This window comes from Xiphias gladius, chromosome 4, assembly GCF_016859285.1.
Source record: "Xiphias gladius isolate SHS-SW01 ecotype Sanya breed wild chromosome 4, ASM1685928v1, whole genome shotgun sequence".
NCBI lineage: Eukaryota > Metazoa > Chordata > Actinopteri > Istiophoriformes > Xiphiidae > Xiphias > Xiphias gladius.
This window is the reverse complement of record NC_053403.1, coordinates 5,837,224-5,849,806: the sequence shown is the minus strand read 5'-3', so window position 1 is coordinate 5,849,806 and position 12,583 is coordinate 5,837,224. Positions and strand designations below refer to the sequence as shown.

Here is a 12,583-nt window from a genome sequence, read left to right as displayed (position 1 = left end):
CTACAAATCAAAGTCTGTAGTGCACAGGTGTTTTTCTTTTTTTTTTTTTTTTGTGCGTGTGTGTGTGAGAAAGATAGCAAGTGAGGCTTGTGGGAGAAAAGATAATGTGTTTTTGCTTTCAGGACCATTTGCTTTGCTCAGGTGTTGGGGCTGCCTAACTGTGTGTGTGTGTGTGTGTGTGTGTGTGTGTGTGTGTGTGTGTGTGTGTGGGGCTGTTTATGCACAGGTGCACTTTTTGGGTGGTCTGCACTGATGCGACCCACTTTACACACGTTATCACACACTCACAAAACACTTTAGTAACAGGACAGAGAAAACGTAAATGTTGATGAGACCGAACATCATAATATTTGCATAATGCAGTCATGCATGATTACTTGAGTATATATGTGTGTGGGCAGGATGTATGAATGACAGCACCATAGCCTCAGTCATTTTTAAAAAAAAATTTTTTTTTTTTAATTTTCAACATCCGTGTCAATATGATATCTGTTTTTCGATGAAGTTGCCAAATACTACTTTCTTCAGTACCATAGTTTGCTTATGGTGTTGCAAGGATTGGTTGATTAATCGATTCACAGACTGTCTTGGTAATCAAATAATCGTCTTTTTTGCTGTTTCCAGCTTCTCATATGTGAGGATTTGATGCTTTTCTTTATCAAACATGATATTAAACTGAATATCTTTGAGTTTTGGATGGTTGGTCAGGCAAAACAAGACATTTGAAGATGTCGTCTTGGTTTGAGGGAAATTAGAACAGGCATTTTTTGCTATTTACTGTAATTTTATAGACAAAACAATTGATTAAAAAAAAAATGAATCGTTAGCTGCAGACCTATATGTTTAAAATCTTTGTAACCTTTTTTTTTCATTTACCAAAATAGATTTGCAAAGTGGAGGAAGATATTTTGGGCACCCTGGCTGTGGAAGTAGAGTCCTATTAAATTTTCCCTCAGACAAAGTTACATGACTCTCAGCTGGAGTATTTCTACGTTTTGGATGGGCACGAAACTCTCCCGGTTGTTGACTCATCAAAATTATGCTGTTGATTTTACAATCTGCAGCTTATATCAATTCCCTTTTGGATTTTGGGTCAATTTTGGATGAATTTATCAACAACAGCGCCATTTTTTTTGTTCACAACTGCAATAACTAAGCATTTTGAGTTCTCTATTGCTCGCGCCCATGGATGTATTATAATAGCTGGAAGCTGGACTCAAAAATGTCATCCACACACTTGAATGAAAATTGCTCGCCGGGTGCAGAAAATAAAATTCATTTTTTTAGGCTCTGGGAAAGTTACAAATACAAAAGTTCTGTAGATTAAAATTGATAATACAGAGATTAATAACAGACCTTGTTTTAGGTCCGTGGTTAATAGTTTGTCGACAGTTTTTACAGCCATCTCTTTAATGAAGGCGGTCTCTGTGAAAATGCTTTTTGGGCCGCAGGGGATTTTTTTCATTGCAATACTACGACTGACCACTCGCGGAGTGGGAAGCGCTCTATCCCGCTCTCGTAATATATCCATGCTCATGCCTCCGATGGGCCTCTTCTCCGCGGCAGCGGCAGCCGAAGCATGTAGGTATTGAAGGCCGTCTGCCATGCCAGACTGATTTCTAAGAAACAGAGTTGAAATAATTAAAACTCGTGGCAAGAAACATGATTGTTAGATAGCCGAGAGAGTCCCATGTCCCAAGTTATATTGAGATAAATTTTGGAAATGGAAATACAGAAACGGGGAAAAACACTTATGGTACCAGCGAGTGCTCAGTGTGTCGGTGTTAAATAAAGAACTCTGTCTAAAAAAAAATATATAGTCTAAAGGTAGAAAAGTTTCATTATTTAGATCATAAAATATCTGATCAAAGAGTACATAGACAATACTAAGAATCTGACCTTTCATTGGATGCCAACTTTAAATACTTGGCAGTGTTCCATACTCAATGCTACAGGCACATTTATGCATTAAAAGTATTGAAATTTGGTAGCTAGTCCTAATCATTAACCACAGGTACTCAACAGAAGTGATACTGGCAGATGTTTTTGAAAACGCAGCTTACAATGCGGGGACAGATTAAGATCGCATGTGGCATTTAAGGTTGGTAACCGGATGCAGAACAGGAACATCATATACGTCACATAACATCATATATGTTGCTTCTGTGGCATTAGAATCTTCATCTCCTGTATAATACAATCAAGTACTTGTTGCCTGTTTGTCTGTATGCAGTGGTGGAAAGTACATTTACTCAAGTACTGCACTTGAGTGCAATTTTCCATTTTCTGATGCTTTGTACTTCTGCTCCTTCTCTACAATTCAGCAGCAAATATTGTATTTTTTATACCATTACATTTATTTGATAACTTTAGTTACTCTGCAGATTCAGATTAATATTAAATATAATCAACAAATAAACGATGATGTATTATTAGAGGATAGATAAGATCAGATAAGACTTTATTGATACCGGGGGGAAATTACTAGCAGCATAGAGTAATTAAAACTAGCCCCACCTTTGCCAATTGCAACATTTAAGAGCTCTACATATTAATTCGTAAATAATTATAATTCAATAATATAATAATCATTGCTCTGAAATGACAATTCTGCCCTAACAGGTACTTATACTTTTGGTACGTTAAATGTATTTTAATAGTAATACTTCTGTACTTAAGTACAATTTTGAACACACGACTTTAACAGAGTATTTCTGCACTAGGGTATTGCTACTTTTACTTAGTAAAAGTTCTGAATACTTCCTCGTCCGCTGTCTGTGTGATATCTATCTGTCTTGTTAGTTACATCCTGTCGGCAGGTGTCACAATCTCGATAATTCAGGGTGGCCTCATTTCACATCCAACTAAATAATCTTTAGGTTTTTCTGCGCACTCAAACACGTGCGTTGAAACTGTCTGCGTGAATTCGGCCTCCCCCCAATGTGCAGTTCATGCACAGAAATATTACGCATAAGCAGAAGCATCCCATGTTTTGTGGTTATAGTACCCATGGGGCTCGAGTTAGACCGTATTTGTGGGACAATAGTTATCTCTTTTGTTGTAGAAGGATTGCCGACGATGCTATCATGAGAGCTTGTTGAACAGAGCCTAATAACATGTCAGTGTGTAAAGTCATTGTATTTGTCATGATTTGTTTGAGGAGAATTAAGTTGGCACTTGGCAGCTGTTCAGCGTTTGCTTTCTTTTCTAAAATTTGTAACTAAAATGGTGAATAAAGGAGTGGATGTCATTATTTACAAATAGTCATGACTTCTTTACAGTTTTTGTCCATTATACAAAGTACACGTCAAGAATAATAAAACGTGGTATTGATTTACGTTACAGTTTGAATAACCTTAAATGATCCACAAAGTCTGTGCAGAGTAGCTACACGATAAAAAGAGTCACTGCAACCACAAGAAGAGTGACTACTTTTTGCCGTGTTACAATCTGATGCTCTAGTTTTGAGAGAGAGTCTTAACGTTACAGTTAATACAGAGGTTTTTCAAGTGAGCTACAATCAGAGAGGATCTCTCTTCATATCAGCAGGAACTACAGATTACATTACCGAGCAAATTTTAATTATAACATAATAAAAAAGACAAATTTGCCTCATAGACCGGTGCACATGTTTGCTGGTTTATCTAGTGTATAGAGGGAGGAGTGCGTATCCCACTGGTTGTGTTTACTGTGTCTCTGTATTAGTGTGTGTCCTCTGCTGTCCCCAAAGAACCCTTTGACGTCATTGTCTATAGACTGAAAAGACTTTTCAAATTGCCTGTCTCTTCTCTCTGTGTCTCTCTGCTAGACGTCCTTTATTGAGGCTCCTCTGTCCTGTGTGACCCCCTGACACAGAGAGGTATGACCACACACACACACACACACACACACACACACACACACACACTCACAGTCTAGATGTAGTAGTAGCAAAACGCCAACGCAGTGCATTCAGTACAATTAAGCATCCAGCTGTGGTTTCTAAACTCTACTGTACCTCAAGCTATACTGTAAGTTAGAGGAAGACCAAGAGAGTATCCCTTGGTTCAGAGGGTGTGTGTATTCAGAGCAGCGTGTGTTGTTTGTGTGTTTGTTTCCGTGAGGCTCAGCAAATGTCAGCCATAATAAAACACCATGGTGCAACGGCAGTGCGCATTGCCACCCACACAAGCACAGAAAAGCGACACACATGCAGTCAGTTGTATATACCTCTCCACTTCCGTTCCCTTCTTTGTCTCTTTCATTTTTCTCTCCCTTATGCTTCACTTTTTATAGCTGAGTTCCCTCAAGAAAAGACTTTAACCAGCCGTCCTCTGTCAGTCATCAGTTGTGTTAATTTTAGACGTTTCCGCTGAGCGACAGGGAGCATTTATTTCCAGCGGGCTCATGATTCAGAAATACGTATTTCATTTATTTATTTATTTGGACAAATCTCTCTATGTAATTATCACCTCAGCATAGAATCCACCGTGTGTTTTGCTTCCGGGACAGCAGTCACCCTGGAAGTGGTTTCGATGGTAAAGCAAGCATTTTAATACTCGACCAAATAATGTAACGACTTTGTGCTTTATTAGCAGCAACAATTTGATGTCGATGTGTCCGTCTGTCGGTCAGGTGGTTGAGACTTAAATATCTCGACAACTATTGGATGGAGTGCCATTAAATTTGGCACAGACGTTCATGTTTTCCTCATGATAAACTGTAATAACTTTGGTGATCCCCCAACGTTAATTCTAGCACCATCATCAGGTCAAAATTTTAATTGGCCCAGTGATGATATTCCCATCAGCCTCAGCTGTACTTTGTGTGTAGTGTTAATTAGCAAATGGTAACATGCTAACATGCTAAACTAAGGCCATGGTAAATAACACTGTTGAACATCAGCATGTTAGCATTACAATTGTGAACATGTTAGCATACAGCCTCTTAGAGCCACTAGCATAGCTGTAGACTCTTAGTTTTGTTTTCTGTCACCCTCTCAAAATATCAAGCTGAAATTGCAACACCAAACAAACAAAAAGAAATAAAATTCAGCACCGCTTTGGTTTTCTTTTATAATTCTTTTTATTATCCTTTTACGTTTGATGAGGAATAGTGCAACACTGACTTTCTGTAGCTTGAGGTATTTTTTTTTTTTTTAAGCTTAACTTTATCATTTCACAAGAGGACACCAAACATCATTTCATGTTGTCATGTTTATTGTTAAGAGAATAGGCAACTGGTACACTTAACACAAAACCCATAAACCAAGTAGTATAGTATTTTTCTGCTCTCAAGTCCTTATTGATATTACCTTTTGAAATAAGTGACAAATAATTCCTTGTAGTAAATACTGAAGGTATAACAGAGAGGTATCCTTTTATAACTGTTGTATAACTTTTTTTAACAAAAGTTTATGCAAGCCTAGAACTGCTGTATAGTCGATTGACAGAGAGTTAATCAGCAACTATTTTGATTATCCAATAATCACTTTAGTCATTTTTTAAGCAAAAATGACAAATGTGCTGATTCCAGTTTCTTAAATGTGAAGATTTTATGCTTTTTTTTTTTTGGTCATATATGATTAGTAAATTGAATATCTTTGGGTTTTAAACAGTGTCAACTGAAGTTCAGCCAGGAAGCTGCAGGGTTACCGTTGATGCAGGAACCTGGGTGAAAGCCTGTTTGATTTGGATATCACTTTCAAACAAACAAACAAACAAAAAAAAAATTTCCTGTGACCAATGTTTGTACTTCGACCCAGTGATAGGGAAAACTGCAGCCAAGCTGTTCCTGGGCCTCTGACATTGTTCGGGGTAATTGCGGGAAGGTTAATTATATCTACGATGGCTTAAAGCTTTCAGAGTTAAAATAAGAAGCAAACCTCACACACCAAATGTTTCTCCGTGTCAGCTATATGCAGACAGACAGACGCAGACAGACAGAAAGACGGACAGGGTTTAGTATCATCAAGGCCGGGCTGAAAATAACAATTTGCTCACCAGGGGAGTCCAGAGTTGTAACTGATGAGCAAGTGAGGCTTTTGGAGACTCTCATATGTCTTCGGCTCGTGTAACATCCACTCTAAACAGCTCTTCGTAATGAGTGTCAATAAAACGTCAGCAATAAACTTTTCACTGACTCGTATACATCCACATGCTCAGCTGTCTTCCTGTTTGGGGGAAAACACTTTCTGGCAGAGAATTGGATGCCAAGATCAGTGCCCTCATGTCTGTAAGGTAAATATGAAGCCGGCACATAGACAACTCAGATTTGCATAAAGAGTGGAAACGGAGGGGGGGGGTGACAGCTAGCCTGTCTCTGTCCAACAATAACAAAAATTAGCATCTCAGCACTTCTGAGAGTCAGGTGGTACATATAGCTGTACACTTCTGAATCTCACTGATTAACACATTATATCATATTCGTGTAATCTGCACAAAAAATGAAGCACAAAAAGGATATTTAGCTATTTTAGTGATGTTATTTGATCTTTTCATCTACCTTTCCACCTGAAACGGGAAAAGTGCATTTCCCCAAAATGTTGAACTTATGTTTTAGCACTCAATCATTTAACTGCTTCATGATAAGACATATTGATATTTGTGGACGTGGCTGGGGGGAGTACAAACACGCAAGATTTCTCACATTTGTAGTGGGTTGGGAAGTATTGTTCGGGGAAGTCTTGACTTTTTATCAATACCTTGCACTGCACTGCACTTTTTATTCTCCAGGGTTTATCTGTGTCATTCTATTTTAGCTTATTTTTATCCTCTATTTTATTAAAATGTGTCTTTTTATATTGTCTTGTAATACTAAATAATAAATAATAAATTTCTTTTTAGATTAATGTAACGCGATTTGAATTACCTTTTCATTGAAAGGCACTACACAAATAAACTTGCCTTGCCCCTTTGTTTCCCCTGATATGAGAGGGTCAGCGTGTCCCAGTTTGCAGGTGCGTTCAGATATATAGAGAACAAAAGAACAAAACAAAAAAAAAAAAAAGCCTTGGGCTTTAGTAAATAGTGATGGGCATTTTTCACTATTTTCTGACATTTCACAGACTAAATGCTCGATTGATTACATGAGAAAATAACAAGAAGATTAGGGGAAGCAGCCCTAAAGGTATTATCTACAAAACATAATTTGTCGCATTTATGTAGCGCTTTTGTCAAAAGCACTTCACAATTTTCCTTTCATTCACATACACACAAACAAGGTGCTGGTCTTACCATCAGGAACAATTAGGGACATTTTGACATTTGGACAGGAGGAGCTGGGGATCAAACCACAAGACCTGTGATTAGTGGGAAACCCGCTCCACTGCCTCAGCCACAGCCGCCCCGGAACAAATAACAACAAGTGGGAAATGAGCTTACTTGTTAAGCACCAGTAAATGATATAATAAGGCCTACTCTCTCTTACTGTACTTGTATTGGCAATGTTAGAAAACAGCTGCCCAATCAGAGCTGCATATAGTATGTAAAGGATCTGCTCAGTGCTAAACAAGCCTGAACTGTACAGAATTCAGTTAGAGGTAACGGATAGCTTGCTGGCAATGTGGAAGTGTGTGTGTGTGTGTGTGTGTGTGTGTGTGTGTGTGTGTGTGTGTGTGTGTGTGTGTGTGAGAGAGAGAGTTTGAGAGAGTGTGAGAGAGTGTGAGGGAGTGTGAGAGAGTGTGAGTGAGTGAGAGAGAGTGACTGAAAAGAGGAGTCCTTTTGTCTGGATAAAGCATGAAGTCTCCTGGGAAGCTTTCAAATCCTCTCTGGAATGTGTGTGTGTGTGTGTGTGTGTGTGTGTGTGTGTGTGTGTGTGTCTTTCTATGGTTGTTTGGACAAATTTTGGTTTTAAACCATTGTTGTGAGGACATTTCGGCCGATCTTCACTACTTCAAAGGGCTGTTTGACGTTTAAGACTTGGTTCTAGGGTTCAGGTTAGAGTCAGGTTAGGGTTAGGGGCTAGGGAATGCATTATGTCAACGAGTGTCCTCGCATTATACAAAGACCTGTGTGTGTGTGTGTGTGTGTGTGTGTGTGTGTGTGTGTGTGTGTGTGTGTGTGTGTGTGTGTGTGTGTGTGTGTGTGTTGGGGGTTGGCTTTTCACCACATTCATTCAAGGAATGCAAATATTTGTGTATGTGTGTGTTTGTATTTCAGTTTTGTGATGTAGTATAACTGTTACTATGGCGACTGATATCGCCTGTGTGTCACCTGACAGCGGCGGTTGACAGCTAACTTTCTTTCTTTCTTTCTTTCTTTCTTTCTTAGTTTTCTTCTACTGTCCACCCTCCCTCCCTTTGTCTAAATGCCAGCCCGTAGATCAGATTTCATCAGCTGCTCTCATTAATGTGTTTATTTACCAAGCACTCAGCTCATCCTCTGGTGGCCCTGAATCTGACTCTCTCTGACCCTGCCTCTTTTGTGTATTCTGGTGCTGGGTGTGTCGGTATGCGTCCAGTAAACCTGTGTGTAAAAATAAGAGTTACAGTTGAAAGGCGCCATGGTTTGTTTCTTTACATTTTATATGTATTTTCCATCCACAAGGCTCCTATCAAAGGTTTATCTGAATTTTAAGTTGCTCTTTAAAATGTTGAACAATTCACATCCTCTAGAAACATTTCAAGAGTTGATTACTGTTGGTCTTTGATGTCTCTGTTGACCACATGTCCTTCTATAGACCAAAACGGAAATGTGCTGAGTCAGCCCCAAACAATGTGGATACAGTCTCAACATACTGCACATGGGAGAAACTGCCCCCATGATAGAAACTGCAGAGAAAAAAAAAAAGTTTCAAGCTAACTCTGGTATAATACATCTGACAGATACATTTTTATTTAATATACTGCACGGCCTATTGCGAAGAAATCAAATACGGATGCGGCTAGGAATCTGCGGATTGTTTTCTTAATTAGTCAATTGTTTGTTCTGTAAAATGTCAAAAAAAATAGAAAAAAAATGCCCAACAAAATATCCTAAAGCCCAAGGTGACGACATTGGATTGCTTGTTTTGTCTGATCAACACACCAAAATCCAAAGACATTTGGATCACATAAAAGTAAGATAAGCGGCAATTCTAGCAAATTACAGGTCGGAATAAGGGACATTTTGTCATCCACTGCACACTACAGAAAGCACATATGCCTTATTGTCATATGTGACAATTTAAATGGCTGTCTGGCTATTACCTATGATAGCCAAATGGACAAACTAATGGCCTTACGGTGCATGGGAGGACCAGCAGGTTTGACGTTTCTTGACATCCCAGTGTTACAGATATTTATACAATTCAGAATATCCACACACCAATTTCAGTTGCAACAAACTGAACTGGTCATAAGACTAGTGATTGCAGGTCTACACTGTTTATTGCATCAGTTCTTTACGGGGCAAAAAAATATTTTCCACCTCTGTTAAACATTACAACTGTCTCGTGTTGTTTAGACCTTCTCAACACTTGGATTGAAACCCAGGTAATGAGAGGTTTTTTTTTTTTTTTTTCATACTGTGTTGTGTTTCGTGTAGGATGGTGATGGAGGAGGGGGGTCAAAGAGACAGAGGGAGGGGGGCTCTAGCGACAGAAGGAGCGGGGGGAAGGCAGATCTTCGTGGAACTTGGTGAGTGACCTCTGAACTTTAATGTAAACCTTACATGGCCTCTGCATGACACCCAGGATTTTTCCTTTTCAACTGTGCAGCGATCCTTGCTTGTGTGTTTCTGTGCTTCAAAATGCAGAGCTGCATTTATTCGGTTGCATGTTGTTCTGTTTTAAGGGTTACACTTAAAAATTACCTTTTATTCTCCGTACTGAAAAATGTTTTTGTATATTTACTGTGTGTGTGTGTGTGTGTGTGTGTGTGTGTGTGTGTGTGTGTGTGTGTGTGTGTATATGTATGTATATAATATATAATACAAACAGAAATTTACTGATGCTGCATAATGACCCAGCAGAGCTTCTAAATGTTGTAATCTTCTTTTTGTCACAGGGGAGCGAAACTTTGATGCCATTTGTCTTTCTACATATCGAACAGCCTGCAAGCTCAGATTTATACAGAAGAGATGCAACTGTGAGTCGACCCTGCTGCCCTATAACATGGCATCATTAGTTATTAAAATAGTGACATGGCTGTTTGAACTTGAGTACATGTTGCTCTTCTATACTACTATAGTATAGGACGATACCCGAAATGACCATTGAGTATCATCATTTCTGTCTAGTGCAAAAAACAAGCTTTTTTGACATCAGCGTGTGTGCACATTTCACCGACTTCACTCCTCTCATCTCACCAGTGCATCTGATCGACATATACAACGTAATCGAGGCGGTGCGAGACACTGGTCTGAACGCCGTCGAGCTGAACGCCAACATCTCCGTGACCAGGCTGGAGAACCTGGTGTCCTCCCTGTTCAACCAGCTCAGCAAGCGCCTGCCCACCACACACACCATCAACCCGCAAGAGAGCACCGCCCTGTTAGTTGAATTCATACTGGCGGCCATTGACAGGTAACTACAGTACAGAAAAAGTCACCGCATTCTGCCGTTTTCTACAAACACGCATCCACGTGTGCCTATTTCACGTGTGGATTAATCGGTGTGCAAAATACTCTGGCGTTTTTAGGGGTCCCATGCTGTTGGTGGTGCTTCCAAAAAAAGAAAAAAGATCCTATATCCATACCTAGGCCTTTAGGCAGCAAATAAACAATGGTAATTAAGATGTTTTTAACAAATTTGCAAAATTGGAAGGTATTTTTCCTCTTCTGTCCAGACTCCTGCACGTTTTCAGTTTTGAAAACCCACTACACACCTGCAAAGCTCAGCGCTGGAACTGACTCCTTACCTTCCATTATCTTTAAATCAATTATGGGCCAAACCCAGCCTGACATGGTAATGTAAGACTTATGACCTGCCCAGTGGGCTAATCAAATGTGCCCTGAGCTGCTGCTGGGCAGTACAGGCAAGAACTGAAGGGGCGCACAACAAGGAACAAAATAACTGTTAACATAAATGCTAGAAAAAAGAAGCTATATTAAAAAAAAATGCAGTGACACTTGCAGATCGCGCAGGCAGAAGCACTCTAAATGTTTTCAGTAAATTATTTCCACGTGTGTTTACCCTTGCTCAGACCAACTCTGTGGCAAAGGCAAACACTCACACCACTCCAAAACTATGCGTAATGCTACACACGGCCGGCACAGCGTGGATACTTTTGTTATTTAAATCTTCTTACACGACACTGGTGATTTAACTGTTAGATGACCTTGTGCACTTTTGACAATGGGTAGCTGTTTTGAAAGATTCAGTTTTTATATACAGTGAGGTCACTTGTAGAATAGCATCTTAACAAATCCCCAAGCCTATTTTTGTAATTTGAGATTTAACAACTGTTTAAGGATCTGTTTAATAAAATTTAAAAACAAGATAAGGGGGGGAGAGCTGTGGAGTTATTATTTCACCTGTATTAACTGTACAGTTTGCAGAATTACAACTGGTGCTGGTATCCATGCTGCTATTCAACTTTTCAAACATGAAAATACATTTTACATTATAGATAAAAAGACATCCTTAGTGGTAATTAAGGGTTCTGAGACTGCCTCCCCCGTGTTTTGCACGCTGGGTTTAATCTAAAAATTAGGTTGACATATTACACTACTGCCGTCAAATGTATGTGTGTGTTTTCCAGTGAACCAGACGACGGGCTGACGGTGCTGTCTGTGAAGGCGATGCTAGCCATGCTGTGTGGAGGGAAACTGGTAGATAAAGTTCGCTGTGAGTACCAGCCGATACCATCATGACTGAAATGGAGTCTGTATAGTATCAACTTTCTCACATTTCCCAGAATTACTTTTCACCGGTCCCCGGAAAACCGGTACAAACTTGTTGATTTCAGATGTGGGCTTTGCTTGTAAGCGCAGAGACAGTACGTGCAGATCCTGCAATCCCTTTGCACAATGTTAAATGTCTCTACCTACATACCTCACAAATGAATTAAAATTAGACACATTACATGTTCATAACACATTACAAAAAAAACAGAAACTTGATGCTGTGTATGAACTGTTTCACAACCAAACAAAATAAGTGAAAATAAAGACAATTTTCAACAAGGGGAAGCTAGAAAACATTTTCTATCCTGCATGAATAAAGAGCTCAGTTACCAGACTGCATCTTGGTCTACTGGGGCTACTGACAATGGAGAAAAAGATCTCTGTGCCTCTCCTATGATTCATCCTGATTGTTATTAACTGAAAAGCTGAAAAATCACAAATCTCTTTGATATCTGTCATCAAAAAACACATGCTCATCTCTGATATTTTAATTAGCCTTGTTGTAGCCCCACTGAAGATATGCTCACTGGCAGCGCACCAGTCGTGTTTTCTGAAGCCAATACCATCAGCCAGTTGTTTATCACCGTGATCATGCGGTCTGGTTGCTGATTGAAATGAGGAATTTTATCCAGACTTCCTACCAACAGCAGCATGCAGCATTACGTTAAGGTGGAAGATAGGTAATATAATTCAAGAAAAGCACTTTGCTTTTTTGTTCTTGGTGCATTTTGCTTTTTTTAATAGTGTTTATAATGGCTGCCTGATATTTCTGGCCCATT

At 39.3% G+C, this 12,583-nt stretch overlaps 1 protein-coding gene across 6 annotated transcripts in view; it reads left to right on the top strand.

Annotated features, from left to right (window-relative positions):
* The window catches only part of dtnba (dystrobrevin, beta a), a 40,839-nt gene that overhangs the window by 6,196 nt on the left and 22,060 nt on the right, over window positions 1–12,583 (top strand). For all 6 annotated transcript variants that reach the window (XR_005707297.1, XR_005707298.1, XR_005707296.1 and 3 more), the window contains exons 2-6: window positions 3,809–3,859; window positions 9,504–9,595; window positions 9,965–10,045; window positions 10,269–10,482; window positions 11,660–11,745. Coding sequence is in view for 2 of the 6 variants with exons in the window: in XM_040124874.1 (XP_039980808.1) it covers window positions 9,505–9,595; window positions 9,965–10,045; window positions 10,269–10,482; window positions 11,660–11,745 (472 nt within the window). In the remaining 4 variants the exon portion in view is untranslated. The remainder of the gene's footprint in view (window positions 1–3,808; window positions 3,860–9,503; window positions 9,596–9,964; window positions 10,046–10,268; window positions 10,483–11,659; window positions 11,746–12,583) is intronic.